The sequence below is a fragment of the Hippoglossus hippoglossus genome, chromosome 8 (assembly GCF_009819705.1).
Source record: "Hippoglossus hippoglossus isolate fHipHip1 chromosome 8, fHipHip1.pri, whole genome shotgun sequence".
Classification (NCBI taxonomy): domain Eukaryota; kingdom Metazoa; phylum Chordata; class Actinopteri; order Pleuronectiformes; family Pleuronectidae; genus Hippoglossus; species Hippoglossus hippoglossus.
In genome coordinates this window covers 16,338,967-16,356,591 of record NC_047158.1, presented here as the reverse complement: position 1 = coordinate 16,356,591, position 17,625 = coordinate 16,338,967, and the positions used below count along the sequence as shown (strand labels likewise).

General features: G+C 43.6%; 4 protein-coding genes across 9 annotated transcripts; 1 reads left to right on the top strand and 3 right to left on the bottom strand.

Moving 5' to 3' along the window:
- Positions 1 to 238: 238 nt before the first annotated feature.
- Positions 239 to 5,140, bottom strand: dhps (deoxyhypusine synthase). Of its 6 annotated transcripts, none has more exons than XM_034593898.1 (10): positions 4,933 to 5,140; positions 3,778 to 3,974; positions 3,269 to 3,424; positions 3,057 to 3,178; positions 2,400 to 2,496; positions 2,175 to 2,261; positions 1,822 to 1,927; positions 1,620 to 1,723; positions 1,287 to 1,412; positions 239 to 672 (listed from the first exon to the last, which is right to left on the bottom strand). In XM_034593898.1, the coding sequence occupies exons 2-10, from the start codon at positions 3,970 to 3,972 to the stop codon at positions 577 to 579; spliced, it is 1,089 nt and encodes a 362-aa protein (XP_034449789.1). In that variant the 5' UTR covers positions 3,973 to 3,974; positions 4,933 to 5,140; the 3' UTR covers positions 239 to 576. The 6 variants fall into 6 exon arrangements, with proteins under 6 accessions (XP_034449789.1, XP_034449790.1, XP_034449791.1 ...); XM_034593899.1 differs by having other exon boundaries at positions 4,988 to 5,135; XM_034593900.1 differs by lacking the exon at positions 4,933 to 5,140 and adding an exon at positions 4,686 to 4,893.
- A 441-nt stretch (positions 5,141 to 5,581) lies between these two features.
- LOC117766505 (F-box/WD repeat-containing protein 9-like) lies at positions 5,582 to 8,660 on the bottom strand. Its single transcript, XM_034593576.1, has 7 exons — positions 8,545 to 8,660; positions 8,314 to 8,461; positions 6,636 to 7,653; positions 6,326 to 6,474; positions 6,025 to 6,231; positions 5,875 to 5,940; positions 5,582 to 5,761 (listed from the first exon to the last, which is right to left on the bottom strand). The coding sequence occupies exons 1-7, from the start codon at positions 8,658 to 8,660 to the stop codon at positions 5,687 to 5,689; spliced, it is 1,779 nt and encodes a 592-aa protein (XP_034449467.1). The 3' UTR covers positions 5,582 to 5,686.
- Positions 8,661 to 11,335: 2,675 nt separating this feature from the next.
- On the bottom strand, positions 11,336 to 13,981 carry LOC117766093 (F-box/WD repeat-containing protein 9-like). Its single transcript, XM_034592802.1, has 7 exons — positions 13,893 to 13,981; positions 13,662 to 13,809; positions 12,309 to 13,326; positions 12,015 to 12,163; positions 11,717 to 11,920; positions 11,567 to 11,632; positions 11,336 to 11,452 (listed from the first exon to the last, which is right to left on the bottom strand). The coding sequence occupies exons 1-7, from the start codon at positions 13,979 to 13,981 to the stop codon at positions 11,378 to 11,380; spliced, it is 1,749 nt and encodes a 582-aa protein (XP_034448693.1). The 3' UTR covers positions 11,336 to 11,377.
- A 2,068-nt stretch (positions 13,982 to 16,049) lies between these two features.
- LOC117766506 (guanine nucleotide-binding protein G(I)/G(S)/G(O) subunit gamma-7-like) lies at positions 16,050 to 17,534 on the top strand. Its single transcript, XM_034593577.1, has 2 exons — positions 16,050 to 16,312; positions 17,131 to 17,534. Exons 1-2 carry the CDS (start codon positions 16,220 to 16,222, stop codon positions 17,254 to 17,256), a joined length of 219 nt encoding a protein of 72 aa, XP_034449468.1. The 5' UTR covers positions 16,050 to 16,219; the 3' UTR covers positions 17,257 to 17,534.
- Positions 17,535 to 17,625: the final 91 nt, after the last annotated feature.

Here is a 17,625-nt window from a genome sequence, read left to right as displayed (position 1 = left end):
AACCGCGTCACTGTGCTTGCACAATGCATGAGCAGTATATGGATATATATTGGACTTCTGTTATATTGATATTGACACCCTGCAGTCACCTATAATGCAAATATATTGATATCCTTTTATAAAGCAAAGATGATCAACATTGTCATGTGAAATGAGGAGTCACATGTGAGGCCCTTTGTGGCCTTCTGACACACACAATGCACTATTCACTAAAACCAGATTAAATACAGGAAGCAATTATAACTTTGTGATTTATTCGGCCACGCGGGCACATCTGTCATCCAGATACAAGATGATGTAAAAACAGCGGAACTGAAATACATTAAAACACCATACACCCGCTAAAACACACTGATACTGGACACACACAGCTAAAACCTGATGCATTCTCTTTGGTGCATTGTGTGCGTGACAACATCACAATGCTGCCTCTTACAGTTGCCAAGTGGTAACCATGTATTCTCAATGGAAAGGTTCACAAGATCAAACTCATATGTTCAATTAGAAGAAAGAAGGAAGAACCAGAGCGACACAGCTGGTTGTTGTTTCTAACGGAGAGTTTAAGGAGAAAACCATTTAATCTGTTTTCTTTCCAGCGGTCAGCTTGTCCGCGTGGAGAGCGAAGGTCTCGGCCACTATCAGAGGGAAGACTAAAGAGGCGTCTGCATACACCTGGGAACAGACAACAAAGCAGTGTCACTCCTCTGTAACATTGTTGTACTAGTGTTTTACGTTAAATGCTAAATTCATCTAACTGAAAGCACTTCCTGGTTTTCATGTTTGTGTTTTGGTGCCAAAGTGTACTCTTGGATGTAAATGCTGTGCAGACACTGCCCCCATGAGGCCAACGAGGGGGCATACAACTCCTTGGTTTCCACTCAAATTCCTCACCCTCTTTCTTAGCTTAGTTAAAGAGTTCTACTGTGATCTTGAATTATTTCTAAAAATCAAATTTAAATTCAATTCAATAGATGAAAGTAAAGCCATCAGATTTTTCAAAACAAACCAAACTATAGGAAATTAAAAGAGAAGAAAAATAAAATCAGACTGTTAACATTAGGATTATGCTGCTATGCAATTCATCATGCTCTGCACATCATGCATATCAGAAATTACATTAAAGTTATTGTTAAATAGAAATTGAGGCAGTAATAAAGTGAAGCAGGAGTGGGGAGATATCTCTAAATAAGGTCTAATAGAAATGTATTTGATGATATAATAGTAAATGAGCCTAATGTTGACATTAGCCTGGTCCTGACCAACGCTGCCGGGATAAATCTCTGTACCTTGACAGGTTTGGCATCTGTTCTGATCTTGCCCCAGGATACGGCCTCATCAGGTCTGGCCCCAGAGTCGGAGCCATCAAACTCCTGACCTGTGTTTACAAACACTGCATAGTCGGCTCCGTTCCTCTAGAGGGAGACAGAGGAGAGGGAAAGTGTCTGTGAGGAGGTTTGCTTTGCTGTTATACCTTCTGTATAATCCTACTATGCAGCTGTACAGCCCGTCTTGAAGATTTAAGGAAAATGTCTGGAGTTCAGCGCATGTCTGAAAGCAGCTATGACAGTCATCTATGTAGTAAAAACAAAAGAGATAAAGATGTAACAGTAGGAAGTTACCATAAGATTAGCATTGGCTATGTGATGTTTGACCAGGCCTCCTCCCAAGATGATCATTCCCGATTTCTTGGCAAAAACCGCCTGGCTGTTCATCCTGCGGATATCTGAAATAAAGTCCACATTCACCACATGTAGTCCACATATATGACCAACTAAGACCGCTGCTGTGATCTTGTTCTGTACGAGTGATGTTGCTTTTTACCCTCCACTATGTCCAGTACCAAGCCAGGGTTCTTAAAAGAGTGGAAGTAGATCATGTCCCCCAGAGAGCCATCTGTCAGAGCAGGACTGAACACTGGGATATTATTCTGAAAACAATGGGGAATTAAATCACATTCATTTCATACTTGTTTTCTAGTCTACTGATTTCAATTGTGCTATTGATACTAAAGACAAAGACACAGGAACCACAGTTTATTCATGACTTAAACAAACTGACTTGTGTTGCAATTTATTTTAAATAAACTTGAGACTTTATAGTTAGACTTTGAAGCAGTTCATTTTTTTTTTTGTGTGTGATGCCTGACAACATTACCACTATAAACCAGGACTCACCTTGTACGCCCAGTAGTAGACAGACTCAGTATTATTGATCTCCTTCCCGAGCCGATGGATCATTTTGGAGGGAGTCCAACGGGTTCCCTGAAAAATAAAGAAGATATAAACAATAATAGCAGACTCATTTCAAAATTCCAGCTGCATTACTTTGAGGGAAACATAATCTTTGATTCAGAAAAACTACCAATACTGAAAAAAATTGTCACACAGAGAGAGACCCACCTCGGTGTTCTGCTCCAACAACATCTGGTCCAGGATGGGAATCACCCAGTCTTCAAACTTACAGTAGTTATCATTGGGCACCAAAAGGTTCCCTATTCTACACACCGAGAGATAAGTAAAAAAGAATAGACCTAAATTTAAGACCATTATAATAACACTTAAAATAATATTTAAGACTAAACTCTCAATGGAAATACACAGCAAAACTAAAAATATTCTTGTTCCAAGTAAACACATGTTAGACCCATGTGTTAAACCTTGATCCCCATTGTCCCAAACTTAAAAGACTTTAGGCACACAGCGCTCTCCAGGCACTTAAACCTCCACGAGAACCCGTCATCATCAAGCCAATTATTATTATCAATTATCACATTGGATTCATGCAATTGGACGAAAAATGATTCACGGTATCCATCATGTGCCTAAAAAATCAAGACCCAGCCAACCGGAATTTTATAGTTCTTAAAGCCTTTTAATTTAATTGTAGATATTTTAAGACCTTTAAGGACCCTCGGCCACACTGTGTGTATAACAGTCTGGCTCATGTTTAAAGGGGACCTATCGTGCTCATTCCCAGCTCTATGTTGTTATTCTAGGACTCCAGTAGAGTAGCTCTTGATTGACAGTTCAATCGATTCTGTATCACTATTTGCCAACCTGTTAATTCCTCTCAAGCGGAGCTCCTTTCCGGGCAGGCTAAAGTCTCCCAGGTATGTGTGAGCCATACACTTGATAAAATCCTCCTCGATACCTCCAGCTGTGGTAACAATCACATCCACCTCACAAAGAGTAACAGAAACAAAATTGATTTTAGATGTCATTTGGGAGGCAGACATGGATAATTGTGTAACAAGTGCATGAATTTGTACCATTTTGTGCTCTGCCAGATAGCGGATGCTCTCCCTGACTCCGGAGCTGATGAGGTTGGAGGTGTAACCCAGGAAGATGGTGCAGCCCGAGTGCTGGGGGGATTCACCAGACTCAGCTCCCTCTCCTGCCTCCACTGGTTCAAGCCGCTTCTCTATCTGTGGGTCACGGCACAACAACAGTCACAATGTACAATGACAGACTAATGGAATGATACTGAATCTGTATCATTTCAAGGGTTAGTTTTTCAACCCCAATAAAAACTAAAACAAACATACTTGCCTTTCTTGATATATATCGACACAAAGCTTTTACATTTTATGTGCCCACAGTGACTGTCACATTGTTTCAGGAAAGACAAGGTGCGGTTCTATTTATTTTTCTATTCTTTTTGTGTTTACTGTATTTATTCAAATGAAAAAATATGTATTGCATTTACTTACCAAACACAATTTGAGAAAATAGAAACTATTTGCAAGGCTACTACAGGTAATTACCCCATTCCCCTCACCATGAGGTTGATCTGCTGGATGGCCAAGCCCAAGCTGCTGGCCTGGAAACCCGTGGTGAAGTAGGACTTCAGCACTTGGTGGAGATCGACCCCCTGGTTGAAGTCATAGCCCTTGATCTTGGTCATGTCCTCTGGGAGTTCGCAGCTGGGCTTGAGGACGGCTTCCATGGCAACAGAGGGGGCACAGTCTGCCATCTCTTTAACAAGAACAAAGATGTGTTATAATGACTGACGTGTAGAGCACAGGACTGAGCTGCTGAGCTTGGTGGGACCACAAGCAAAAGAGGTCGGGGGTCCTAAATCAAACCAAACTGAACCCACCACCATCCTCATCTTCTAATGATTCGTTTCATATCAAAATTATAAACAAAGTACATACTGTGCAAACACATAAATAATAATAACCTGTTCTGCCAAATGCAGGTGAAAAGCATTTTTTTGTTTTTGATCAATAGCAATTTAACAAAAGTATATATTTGTTTCTCATCCAGCTCAAAGTCAAAACAAGTACAATTCATGCCCCAGGCGTGTTTTGCGCCCCCTGCTGGTGTATATAAGAAGCTCTCTGTGGAATCACAACAAAGCTGGAATTCAGTCAAACTGGAATCTTTGGTGAAACCATAGACTATATATATATATATATATAGAGAGAGAGAGAGAGAGAGAGAGAGAGTGAGAGAGAGAGTGGAACAGTTCAACCAGCTCCAAACATCTGTTAGCATTAATCACCACGGTAGCGGGGCTAACAACAGCTACGACAGCTAAGACGAGCTCTTATATTAGCAACATTAGTGAGACGCAAAAAACAAAACGAGGTTACGTTGCACTGATATTGATTAAGTGAAGAAAATCTACATTTGTTATAAATTAGCCTCAGGGGGCGTTGACAGCGTGGCATGACCACAGACCGGTGGAGCGTCCAGCTACAAACCAGCAGGAATCACCATCACAAACCTTCCCACCACCGCGGCTTCTCTTCAGAAAATAATAATCCTGTGTGTTCCCAGCACAGCTCAGAGACACGAGGAAGACATGTGGAGGTGTATTAACATCTGTCCTGGCAGCACACGGTGCCCAAACACCCCAATAACACTCGTGTTTCCCCCCGGAGCTTGACACCAGATCACGGGTACGAGACGAGCTAACCGAGCTAACCGGTTGTGTTGTGTCTGTTCGCTTGAAACTCGTGAAGACAGAGGTAAAACTCAGCTGTTGTTGTTGTTGAAGAGACCTCAGGTTATACAGTTGTCTGAGAAGTGAAGAGTTTTCCACACACACGACAAACAGGTTTACTGAAGACTTGTAAACATCCCATGTGTCGGCTGGAGTTAGCTAGCTGTCACTACGGAAAGCCGGAAGGGGCAAACCTGACAAAAAACGCCTTTCTGCTGCACATCCCACTAATGTAATAATCTTACTTTGCTTGCATTTATTATTATTATTATTGTTGTTGTTGTTGTTGTTCTTCTTCTTCTTCTTCTTCTAATTTTTTATTATTGTTGTTGTCGTATTTACGTGTTTTACCTTGTGTAGTTATTCATAACCATGAAATAATGTTTATTAATCTGTTGACAACACCAGAATTTATTCAAAACGCTAATGTGCTGCTGTTTTAAATTTATATAGTATCAATTAGTAGTAGTAGTAGTAGTTTTATGTGTTTTATCTATTCATAACCATGAAATCATGTTTATGAATCTGGTGTCAATACCAAAAATTATCCAGTAATTCAATTTCAATGTGCTACTTCTTTTACTTTAACCACATGTATTATTATTATTATTACTATTATAGGAACTCCGAATTTCAAAAAACTGAAAGACAGGTAGGGTGTTGATTGGCTGCAGGTTGTGTTTTGTCTTCTGTTTTCCATTCTTGCCACATACTGTAGTTTGCAGGCGCTGCTCTTTCATTTTCTGGGCCTCCAGACATCTACACACACATCTCCTGTGGCAACAGCGAAGACTCCAGCGTCCACACTCAGCTGGTGGTTGGAGACAGAGACAAGAGAGGTACGGGTGAGAGGGTGAAGGCACCGGTGGAGAAAAACATTTAAAAAATGAAAGTTATCTAAAAGATGTGGAACAAAGCACTAACCCCATTGACTTCATCTTGATGATGCAGTGTGCATAATGTCTTCGGAGGCACACAAGGGATGTGTACCTGCAATCCATAATTACAAAAGCATTAATTCTGTGGCAGAGTTAGCTAAGTAGGAGACATAACAGGGAATTTGCCTGATCCTACCTTGACAGTACGATCAGATGAACAGGTGTAGAGGCTCCCATGAGATCTGTGGACACCAGTGATCATAGCAGTGTGTCCCACATCAAACATAGACCCCTTGTCTTTTAAGGTCCCTGCTTGCATGGAAAAGGAGCGGAGCATGCCGTTGCTGTCTCCTGCCCACACCTCACTGCCACTGTAGCTCATGGACCGCAGGTAAGAAGTCAGCTAGAAAAGGACAGGTTGGGTCGAGTTGTTACACTGAGCAGAGAAGCACTAAAACAAAAGCAAATTACAATTGTGTCCGTGTGTTTGCAGCTACCCGAAGTTTCTTCAAGACTTTGCCTGCCCTGCGATCATAGACAGCTACAGTGTCGTCTGTACTTCCAGAGATGATGTACTTGTCATCTGCAGCCAGGCACATCACAGCATCACCATGGAGCCAGAGACTTTTCACCACGGGGCTGGCCGCTGCAGATAAAATTGTTCAGAAATAATTTCTTCAATCAAGTTCCTTGTCGATTCAAGTGTTTTGTTTATCATCTCATACATGATACTATGTATTGTTATTTGCACTTGAGGCACACTCAGCCACTAAACTGTCAAGCTTGTTAAATGTTAAACCCCCTCACCTCTGGTGTCCCACATGGTGATTCTCTTGTTCATTGTACCAGCCAGCAACACATCTGTCTGACAGGACAGGCAGAGGACAGCAGAATCAGTTCTGATTAGGCCCCCCACTGCACCACCTGCCTGCAGGTCCCACAGCCTCACTGAGCTGTCGAAGCACCCTGAAGCCAGCAGAGACCCTCGAGATGCCAGGCACCAGACCCAGCCCCGATGGGTGTGTAACGCATCCTGTCCTCCCAATGTGTGCAGCAGTGTCCCAGTAGAGCCTGCTTGTAGATCCCACAGTTTAACATTCCAGTCTCTGGAAGCTGTGGCACAAACTTTCCCCTCTCCCCCGACAAGGAGAACAGAGTTGATTGAGTCATTGTGGTTTGTAGGGATGGTGATGCATTCCAGTGCTGGGGGTGGGCTAGGACTTCTGCAGGGTTGACTTTGTTCCATCTCTCCCTGTCTTCCATTACCCAGATTCCCGGGGTCAGCCAAGTTCTCTTGGTGATTAAGAGCACCATCTTCCCCATTAACACCAAACAGCATCCTGTGGTCCCTTTCTTCTTCGATCAGTGCTACTATATTCTCCACTCTCTCATTCAAATGTTCTCTTAATGTTTCTGGTTGGTCCTCACCTTCAATGGGCTGCATTTCACCGTCACCATCTTCTATTACCACCTCCATTTCTTCACCAGCACCATATGCAGCCTCCTGCACAGCGACCCCTCCCCCTTCTACCTCAGCCTCTCTGCCACCATCCTGTCCCTCTTCGCCTGCTACCCGGTCCTCCCCCGCCTGTTGCTGCTGCCTCACTTGATTACTTTCCTCCTCCTCTTTTTGGGCCTGTCCGGCCAACAGCTGCGCTCTGCCTTTCCAGCAGATTATCAGCTGCTCCATCTCCAGACAAGCAGTAGGCCAGTCAAAGTCCTCCCTTGGCCCCACTGGAAAGCCAGCTTGGGATCCTATTAATCTACGTGCTCGGAGTTGCCATGCGCTGCTGTCCTTTTCCAAATTACCCAATGTCAGGCAGACCTGAAAAGAGGAGAAGAAGAGTGTCAAGAATAATTTCCAACAGATGGAAGAAATAGAAAGTCTTAAATATTCCCTGTCCACTGTCTGACATCTAGTATCGCCATGGAGCAGTTTTGTATGAGTGGGTCCACATTTTCTTTTATCCAATGCACGCTCAGGATAGTGACATAATCAACTTCAGAACACACTTTCACGTGCATGTGGAAGATGCTGGAATGATAAGCAATCCTACCAATGGTGTTTACACTATTTCAACGATCAAAGAAATACAGCAATGTGCCATCCAAGGCAGGGAAGAAGACTGCTTGCAGGTAAACATGAATATAAATAATGAATAATGTAAAATAATCCTTGTAAATGTTTTAGAAAGGAAATATATCCAACATATTTCTTGTTTTGTGCAAACACAATTTTTGTTTGTTTACTAGAATAAGTCATCGCAGTACCTTCAGATTAGGAAACGCTTAATTCTGAAAATATATACTTGCTTTTTTAATTGTCAGGAACACAGACAACAAACTTGATTGAGGATCAATAACAGTGTTAGGAACATACAGTGAAAGAGGGAAATACATCACATTATAAAATCTTAACATAAGCAAGCACATAAGACGACAGGATATCTTCAAAGCATCGGGCCAATCGATCTTGAAAACGTACCTTTGGCAGCACAGTGCTGACACACTGTGCAGGAAGGTACGAGGCGATGTGGGTGACCATCTCCCAGGGTAAAGACAACAAGCCATTTGTCTCAGCGCAGGGTGAGGGGCTGGCATCTGCTGAGGATGGGTGACCGGCAGGCTGAGGACTGGAAGGGATGACAGGGACCAACATGACTCGTTTATCAGTGTCAGGACCTGTCAGTTAACTGAGGGTGAATGAAAGTCTTACCTCTGGAGGTCAGGCCCAGGAGCCTCATTACTCGGAGTTCTCACAGGGTCAGGACACGGTTTCCCCTGCTCTTTGAATGAGTCAGGTTCACACAGGTTCACCCTGACGTCAGACATCACTGTGTCTCCTTTGAAAAGGCAGTTGCCACGATTTGAGGCAAAAGATTTGTCTGGCCCAATGCTTTCAAGATCTTATTTTCTTGCAATACTTGTGTTACGATTTTATGTATTTCCCTCTTTCACTGTATGTTCCTAACACTGTTATTGATCCTTAATCAAGTAGGATTACAAAGGCAGCTGCCACACTGTTCAGAGGCAACTGCCTTTATTGCCACACTGTTTGGAGGTGGCACGTATGTCTATATGTCTCCCTGCCATCAGAGGGGGCTTGAGCTTGACCAGACTGCCATGGACAAATAATGTCTGAGAATGCAACTGCAGATTTCCTAAATAGTCAAATGTATTAACTCACAAAGGCAATTCACACTTGATTTGTCTCCCTGCCACTAATGAGGGAGCAGAAAACATGTGACACTGTCTAATACAAAGACATCACTGGTTATAAAACACGTACAGATCATGACTAAAAGTTGATAAGTAGTTAATTTTTTTCACTTAACAACTTTAAGTCATTTTACTGCTCTCTATAACAGCATAATTAAATAATCTGTCATATTAATAGCTTCGGTATGAATGTATAACAGTTAGGAATTACCTCAGTAACTGGCTCAGATCAAGTCAAATAAATCGAAACCAAAGAAATACAACCAATGAATCAGACACTAGATTTTAATGACATCTAATGACAGCGTTAACAGTCTTTCAGTGTTTAAACATTGCATTCGACAAGTATATAGTGCAAATAATGTATAGTTACATTTATCCAAACAATTACACAGACACACACACACACACCATTTACAGACATACCCTCAAAAACAATAACAATCAGTGTATCAGGACATGGATACAAATATTTCAATGTACATGAAGGATAATTAATGCTAATTGTGTTTTCTAACTAATGCTATAATTGCGTTAATTACACTTTTAAAAAATATCTTTGTTCGGCAGTGCAGCAAATTAAATGTGTTGTTTGGCCACATGTACCACAACTACCTTCATTTACACCCTTACCTTTTAATATTGATTTGTTAAACGTTACATATTATGCTCATATTCAGGTTTTTCATTTTAATTTGGGGTTGCAAGATACATCTCAAGGATGTGCTGGGATGCATCATCAGTGATGTTCCTGGGGTCATTGGGGGTTTCGGGTCTTTAAACATCAGACCCCCTCACCCTGGTGACCCAACCCAGCAGCAACAATCCACAGGCTCGCCCTCTTTATCCAAAGCCACTGAGTGGCTTTCTCCGCAGCTTCAGTGATGGTACGTATGGCCCTCCTCTTTGCTGCTCCAGTCACTCCAAGCACTGCCAGAGCTTTGCAGGTTGAGCGCCAGCAAACCCCCCGACAGCCCACTTCAATCGGCTCGCAGAGAGCCCACCAGCCTCCGCTTCTGCACTGCTCTACCAGCTCCTGGTATTTGGCATGCTTCCTCTCATGAGCCTCCTCCATGTGCTCTTCCCAGGGCACATTCAGCTCCCACATGATCACCTGCTTGGTGGATTCTGTGAAGATAATCAAGTCTGGGCGGAGTCTTGTTTGAATGATGTGATCAGGGACCTTTAGTTGTTTTCCAAGATCCTCTGTCAGCTGCCAGTCTGGGGCTGTGCACAATTGGCACGTTATTGTTTGTGGTCGGGAATGGAGCTTTTCTCCAGCCTTTACGAAAGTGATGGTTTTCTTCCTGGGGTGATGTTTACTGGACTGAATGGCTGTGGCTCCAAGCGGCCAGGTGTTCCAGAGATCCCACCTTTCTGTACCGACGTGTCAATGTAATCGTTCTGTAAAAGGAACGTTGACAACCGCTGATACAAGATATTGAAAAATATCTTGCCTTCCATGCTGAGCAGTGATATAGTCCTGATCTGGGCCAAGTTCCTGCTCTATGGCTGGGTCACACAGGGTCTTGCGTAGGAAGGTGTTAACATCATCCGCAGAGCACTCGGGGTGGCCGCTCCACTTATCACGAGCAGTTTCCTGGTGAAGCCGAAGGGGTTGGCAATGAAGGATTTTTGCTTCTTGGCCCTTTGCTTCCCTCGTTTTCTGTGCCACTCTGCTCTGCGAGTTGTCATGAGCTTTTTTTCCTGAGGATCTCTGGCAAGTCTGCTAGTGGCTGTCGTTCCTCCTCCCTGGCCACCTTGTACTGCTTCCTGAGAGTTCTTAGTTCTCGCCGCAACTGTGGTATTTTTCTGGCCTTACGGTTCTTGTTGTAGGCTGTTCCCATTTTCGACGTGGTCAAATCTCTCAGACGCATAGCTGACAATGATGGTTGTCATTGCGTGCAGCTTTCTGTCAGCGTCGCACTTGGCTGTTGTTGGTACGATTTCACACACATCATCGTCAAACTGCTGCCACTCCCTCTTGTTGTTTGCTGGAGGCCATTTGATGCGCAGTCGAAGTACTCTGCATGGGGTCTGGGGTACAGGCACGTTGAGGGGCTAGGCTCTGTGAGTCCTGGCCATGCTTCTCCTGCGTCTCACCAGGAACTGGTCCTGTGCATTGCACCTGTTTCTCCTTGTCCAGGCATTTCATTCTGGCCTGATGGATTTTTAGTCCACGCAGATTCTTGCACTCTTTGCCGCAGATACATATTGCATTCATCGTTGTCTGGCTGTTTGCATTTGTCAAAATCCTCGGGTCCGTCCTTTCACTTGAAAAGGCTTACTTCCATTCTTGCCACATACTGTAGTTTGCAGGCGCTGCTCTTTCATTTTCTGGGCCTCCAGACATCTACACACACATCTCCTGTGGCAACAGCAAAGACTCCAGCGTCCACACTCAGCTGATGGTTGGAGACAGAGACAAGAGAGGTATGGGTGATAGGGTGAAGGCACAGGGAGAAAAAAAACATTTCAAAAATGAGAATTATCTAAAAGATATGGAACAAAGCACTAACCCCACTGACTCCAAATTGATGATGCAGTGTGCATAATGTCTTCGGAGGCGCACAAGGGATGTGTACCTGCAATCCATAATTATAATAGCATTAATTCTGTGGCAGAGTTAGCTAAATAGGAGACATACCAGGGAATTTGCCTGATCCTACCTTGACAGTACGATCAGATGAACAGGTGTAGAGGCTCCCATGAGATCTGTGGACTCCAGTGACCATAGCAGTGTGTCCCACATCAAACTTAGACAGGGTTTCTAAGGTCCCTGCTTGCATGGAAAAGGAGCGGAGCATGCCGTTGCTGTCTCCTGCCCATACCTCACTGCCACTGTAGCTCATGGACCGCAGGTAAGAAGTCAGCTAGAAAAGGACAGGTTGGGTCGAGTTGTTACACTGAGCAGAGAAGCACTAAAACAACAGCAAATTACAATTGTGTCCGTGTGTTTGCAGCTACCCGAAGTTTCTTCAAGACTTTGTCTGCCCTGCGATCATAGACAGCTACAGTGCGGTCTCCACTCCCAGAGATGATGTACTTGTCATCTGCAGCCAGGCACATCACAGCATTACCATGGAGACAGAGGCTTTTCACCACAGGGCTGGCCGCTGCAGATCAAATTGTTCTATCAACTTCTGGTCGATTCAAGTGTTTTGTTTATCATCACATACATGATACTATGTATTGTTATTTGCACTTGAGGCACACTCAGCCACTAAACTGTCAAGCTTGTTAAATGTTAAACCCCCTCACCTCTGGTGTCCCACATGGTGATCGTCTTGTTCAATGTACCAGCCAGCAACACATCTGTCTGACAGGACAGGCAGAGGACAGCAGAATCAGTTCTGATTAGGCCCCCCACTGCACCACCTGCCTGCAGGTCCCACAGCCTCACTGAGCTGTCGAAGCCCCCTGAAGCCAGCAGAGACCCTCGAGATGCCAGGCACCAGACCCATCCCCGATGGGCGTGTAACACGTTCTTTCCTCCCAATGTGTGCAGCAGTGTCCCAGTAGAGCCTGCTTGTAGATCCCACAGTTTAACATTCCCGTCTCTGGAAGCTGTGGTACAAACTTTCCCCTCTCCCCCGACAAGGAGAACAGAGTTGATTGAGGCAATGTGGTTTGTAGGGATGGTGATGCATTCCAGTGCTGGGGGTGGGCTAGGACTTCTGCAGGGTTGACTTTGTTCCATCTCTCCCTGTCTTCCATTACCCAGATTCCCGGGGTCAGCCAAGTTCTCTTGGTGATTAAGAGCACCATCTTCCCCATTAACACCAAACAGCATCCTGTGGTCCCTTTCTTCTTCGATCAGTGCTACTATATTCTCCACTCTCTCATTCAAATCTTCTCTTGATGTTTCTGGTTGGTCCTCACCTTCAATGGGCTGCATTTCACCATCACCATCTTCTATTACCACCTCCATTTCTTCACCAGCACCATATGCAGCCTCCTGCACAGCGACCCCTGCCCCTTCTACCTCAGCCTCTCTGCCACCATCCTGTCCCTCTTCGCCTGGTTCCCTGTCCTGCCCCGCCTGTTGCTGCCGCCTCACTTGATTACTTTCCTCCTCCTCTTTTTGGGCCTGTCCGGCCAACAGCTGCGCTCTGCCTTTCCAGCAGATTATCAGCTGCTCCATCTCCAGACAAGCAGTAGGCCAGTCAACGTCCTCCCTTGGCCCCACTGGAAAGCCAGCTTGGGATCCTATTAATCTACGTGCTCGGAGCCGCCAAGAGCTGGTGTCCGTTTCCAAATAACCCAATGTCTGGCAGACCTGAAAAGAGGAGAAACAGAGTTTCCAATAAATCACATAATAAGTTTCGTGCCAACACAATTTTTGTTTGTTTACAATAATAACTCATCGGAGTACCTTCAAATTATGAAACGCTTTATTCTGAAAATCTATACTTGCTTTTGTGATTGTCAGGAGAAAATACAAGAAGTTAGGAACACAGACAACTAACTTGATTGAGGATCAATAACAGTGTTAGGAACATACAGTGAAAGAGGGAAATACATCACATCATAAAATCTTAACACAAGTAAGCAAGAAAATAAGACGACAGGATATCTTCAAAGCATTGGGCCAGACAAATCTTGAAAACGTACCTTTGGCAGCACAGTGCTGACACACTGTGCAGGAAGGTACGAGGCGATGTGGGTGACCATCTCCCAGGGTAAAGACAACAAGCCATTCGTTTCAGCGGAGGGTGAGGGGCTGGCATCTGCTGAGGATGGGTGACCGGCAGGCTGAGGACTGGAAGGGATGAGAGGGACCAACATGACTCGGTTACCAGTGTCAGGACCTGTCAGTTAACTGAGGGTGAATGAAAGTCTTACCTCTGGAGGTCAGGCCCGGGATCGTCATTACTCGGGGGTCTCACAGGGGCAGGACACAGTTCACATAGGTTCACCCTGACGTCAGACATCACCGTGTCTCCTTTGTAAAGGCAGTTGCCGCGATTTGAGGCAAAAGGCAAAAGGTATCTCTTTAAGATTTGTCTGGCCTGATGTTTGAAAATATCCTGTCACCTTATTTTCTTGCTTACTTGTGTTAAGATTTTGCAATGTGATGTATTTCCCTCTTTCACTTTATGTTCCTAACAATGTTATTGATCCTCAATCAAGTTTGTTGTCTTTGTTCCTTACTTTTTTACCTGACAAAGAAGAACAACGGCAGCTCCCCCTAAACAGTGTGGCAACAAAGGCAGCTGCCTTTGATGTCACACATGACATCAAAGTCCATGTGTGACATCAAAGGCAGCTGCCCCTGCCCTTTTTCTTCCTGGAGAGAAAGTGCCCTTTTCGTTGGGTGCTTTTAAAAAAAGTAATTAATCCTGTTTGTGCACAGTTTCCCTGTCAAACAATATTGACTGAATAAACAATCAAAATATTAGGTCGGGAGATTTGTCTCTACCCTCCCTTCCTCCACGTCTCCTGCACAGTGGTGAGCACTAGAGCTGTGAACATTTCTTGATTCTTAGATGTATCTCGACGTGGACGTGGACTCTGCATTGATGCAGAGACAGAACATAATCGATTCATGTTGTTTTTGGCGATGTCCCATCGCTGAAAAAATTATAACACCACTGCTTCAGGTAAGACGATCATTAAAGGTCTGGTTGTCCTGTGTCAGAGTCTCTGTTAGAGTCTGTTTCCTCCTTACTCCCCCTCTGACCTGCGCTCACTTTACACTTTAACAATAAACACCATCACTGATCACAAGTTATTAGAACAAGTACAGGACTGACATTTAATTTTTGTTTGTTTGAGTCGCTCTAGATTTAGACTCTTACTACCTTGCTCAAGGCTGGCAACAAAAAGGGAGGCTGCACACAGATGGGCAAACCTGCTACACAACACAAGACGTGACGCGCACAGTCAGGACATCAGGGTTAAGGTGACCGGAACGATCCAGAGTCAAGATCCGTATCTATTTCAGAATATAGGACTAGATGGTGAATATCCCATGTGATAATCAGTTTCTGTGTGAGGACAGTTTGTGTGTGAGGACAGAGACGAGCACACACACACACACACACACACTTGTTGACCAGTGGACTAATGCGCCTCAGTGCAGTGGTGCTGCCAAGGGGGGGCCAGATGGGGCCATCTTCATACTGTAAAGGCTGTTATCAGAGTTTATCCCTTTAAGCCTTAGGTGCAGCACACAAGTCTAAACTGAATGAATGTGAAATCAGTGTGGAGATCACTGACCACTGTCATAGACTTACTGTTGTAGTCAGATTTTTTTAATTGAAAACCTTATTTCTTTTTAAATGCAGCACAATTGTAATAACAGAAACAGAATATAATACTTTTAAAAGCACTTTCTTACTGATTTTATTAAGTGATATTAACTGATGAAAAAGCAGCTATATGCAGTAATATAGGAAATTGTGGATGTGATAAATTGAAATGTATCGAGATGCATTGTTGTGCATTCAAATCGTTAAATGCTGAATCGTAATCTAATCGTGAGGCTAGTGAAGGTGCACTAGGATAAAACCTTGAAGGCTACTTTGAGTTGCACAAATGTAGCTTCAATTATTCCATATAGAGTACATGATATTTCACAGGTTTATTTTGGAGGTTTACTCTCACACTAAAATGTCAGCTAAAGGCACACAAAAAAAATGACACTATTTCCCACATCCTAATTACCCAACATCCAAATTATCAAACACTGGAAATAGTCAGGTACCTGCTTTCCTTGAGTCCAAGTGATTCTTGACTTGGCACCAACGCTCTGATGTGATGAAATGTTTGCCCGTGCTCTCTCTATGTGCTATGTAACTCATTATTGACAGCCTGCACTAGTGCCCACTGAAAGTACATATCAAGTTGATAAAGCAACATATTGCCTTGGCTAATTCTCTCTTCATCGGTAGTGGCTGTGAAGTGGTGTGTGATGTTTGTGACATTTCCAACAAAGGGTTCTATGACCTTTTATATCACAGAGCCTTTGAACTGCACCCAACAGTGGAAAAAAGAGGGGGCACGGGTCAAAAAGGAAAACCAGGAGCTGGTCTGACCAAACACTCGTGCACACCCTGAGCTGACTCTGTGGATCAGGTGAAACTCTGCTCCAATCCCGTTTCCCAGCGGTGCTGCAGGTGTAGAAGAACAACATTGCTCACAGATAGTCAGTCTTTCTGCCAAGGGCAATGTCAGGAAAGATGTGCAGCAACAACAGTGTTGTTCAGACACGAAAGCTGGTGGATCAACTTCGGGTGGAGGCAGGCATGGAGAGAATCAAGGTATTTATTGATTTAAATAATCTGTTAGCTAATATGCATGATAGCTGCACATTATTAACTGAAAGAATCAGTCATCTGAAGCTACAGCCGATTCAGAACTCTCCAGCTCTGTGCTGACGAGGACCAGAAGAACAGACCACATTCATTTCACCTTTACATTGGCTGCCTGTCGGTTTCCATCTGGATTTTAAGACTCTTTTACTTTTAAACCACTTCACGGTCTCTCGCCAGCACACATGTCTGATATGTTCACAGTGTAAGAACTATTCCAGCTCCTGAAGTCCTTCAGCACCACTCAGTTAGTTGTTGCAAAGTGCAGGACTGAAACCTTTGTTGTGGCAGCTCATAGTTTTTTATGCTCCAAGTCACTGGAACAGTCTGCCTGAGGACCTTAGAGCAGCCGGAAGTCTTTTAACAACGGCTTCAAACATCTTCAGCCTAACTTTTAAATGGTAAAATGGTTTATAGACATTATTTTATTGCACCTATGTTGTAAACTTTGTTAAATTGTTTCTGTCTGTTTATAGTATCATATATTTCTATCCCCTTTTATTAACTTTTTCCTTGGTTTTATATAATCTTCTTTATTATTATTGATTTTAATGTATATTATGAAATATCATTGTCCGCATTTTGGTCTTTGTCTCTCATCAATCAGTTGTGAGGCAGTTCGAAGTGGACAAATATTTAAAAAAGTTGAATTGATTGACTGATTTCCAAAGTTTGGAATGTACTAAAATGCTCCATCAATGTCCACTGAGTAGTTTATCTTTTCATATCCTGTCAAAGCTGTCCCTGTCCACCTTTTGTCCCAGCAGATATCCCTGACAGCAGCAGACTTGGTCCAGTACTGCAAGGACCACAGGCGCAGTGACCCTCTGCTCACCGGCATCGCAGCTTCATCCAATCCTTTCAAAGATAAGAAGACCTGTGTGCTGCTCTGACCGTCCTGAGTACAGATCGCCAGCACATAACAGACTGCGATGGACAAAACATGTTTGACAATGCAACTGCAGATTTCCTACTGACAAATGTATTAACTCACAAAGGCAATTCACACTTGATTTGTCTCCCTGCCACTAATGAGGGAGCAGAAAACATGTGACACTGTCTAATACAAAGACATCACTGGTTATAAAACACGAACAGATCATGACTAAAAGTTGGTAAGTAGTTAATTTTTTTCCACTTAACAACTTTAAGTAATTTTACTGCTCTATATAACAGCATAATTAAATAATCTGTCATATTAATAGCTTCGGTATGAATGTATAACAGTTAGGAATTACCTCAGTAACTGGCTCAGATCAAGT

Coding starts and splice junctions, on each gene's coding strand:
- dhps (XM_034593897.1), bottom strand. Junction 3,425..3,777: donor TCCAGCAGATCAACCTCATG/GTGAGGGGAATG, acceptor CGTGACCCACAG/ATAGAGAAGCGGCTTGAACC. Junction 2,497..3,056: donor CGCTTGAGAGGAATTAACAG/GTTGGCAAATAG, acceptor CTCGGTGTGTAG/AATAGGGAACCTTTTGGTGC.
- LOC117766505 (XM_034593576.1), bottom strand. CDS start 8,660: ATGTCTGACGTCAGGGTGAACCTGTGTGAACCTGACTCATTCAAAGAG. Junction 6,232..6,325: donor AAGTCTTGAAGAAACTTCGG/GTAGCTGCAAAC, acceptor GTCCTTTTCTAG/CTGACTTCTTACCTGCGGTC. Junction 5,941..6,024: donor CATCTGATCGTACTGTCAAG/GTAGGATCAGGC, acceptor TATGGATTGCAG/GTACACATCCCTTGTGTGCC.
- LOC117766093 (XM_034592802.1), bottom strand. CDS start 13,981: ATGTCTGACGTCAGGGTGAACCTATGTGAACTGTGTCCTGCCCCTGTG. Junction 13,327..13,661: donor TCAGCACTGTGCTGCCAAAG/GTACGTTTTCAA, acceptor TCCTCTTTTCAG/GTCTGCCAGACATTGGGTTA. Junction 12,164..12,308: donor CACCATGTGGGACACCAGAG/GTGAGGGGGTTT, acceptor TTTGATCTGCAG/CGGCCAGCCCTGTGGTGAAA.
- LOC117766506 (XM_034593577.1), top strand. CDS start 16,220: ATGTCAGGAAAGATGTGCAGCAACAACAGTGTTGTTCAGACACGAAAG. Junction 16,313..17,130: donor CAGGCATGGAGAGAATCAAG/GTATTTATTGAT, acceptor TTGTCCCAGCAG/ATATCCCTGACAGCAGCAGA.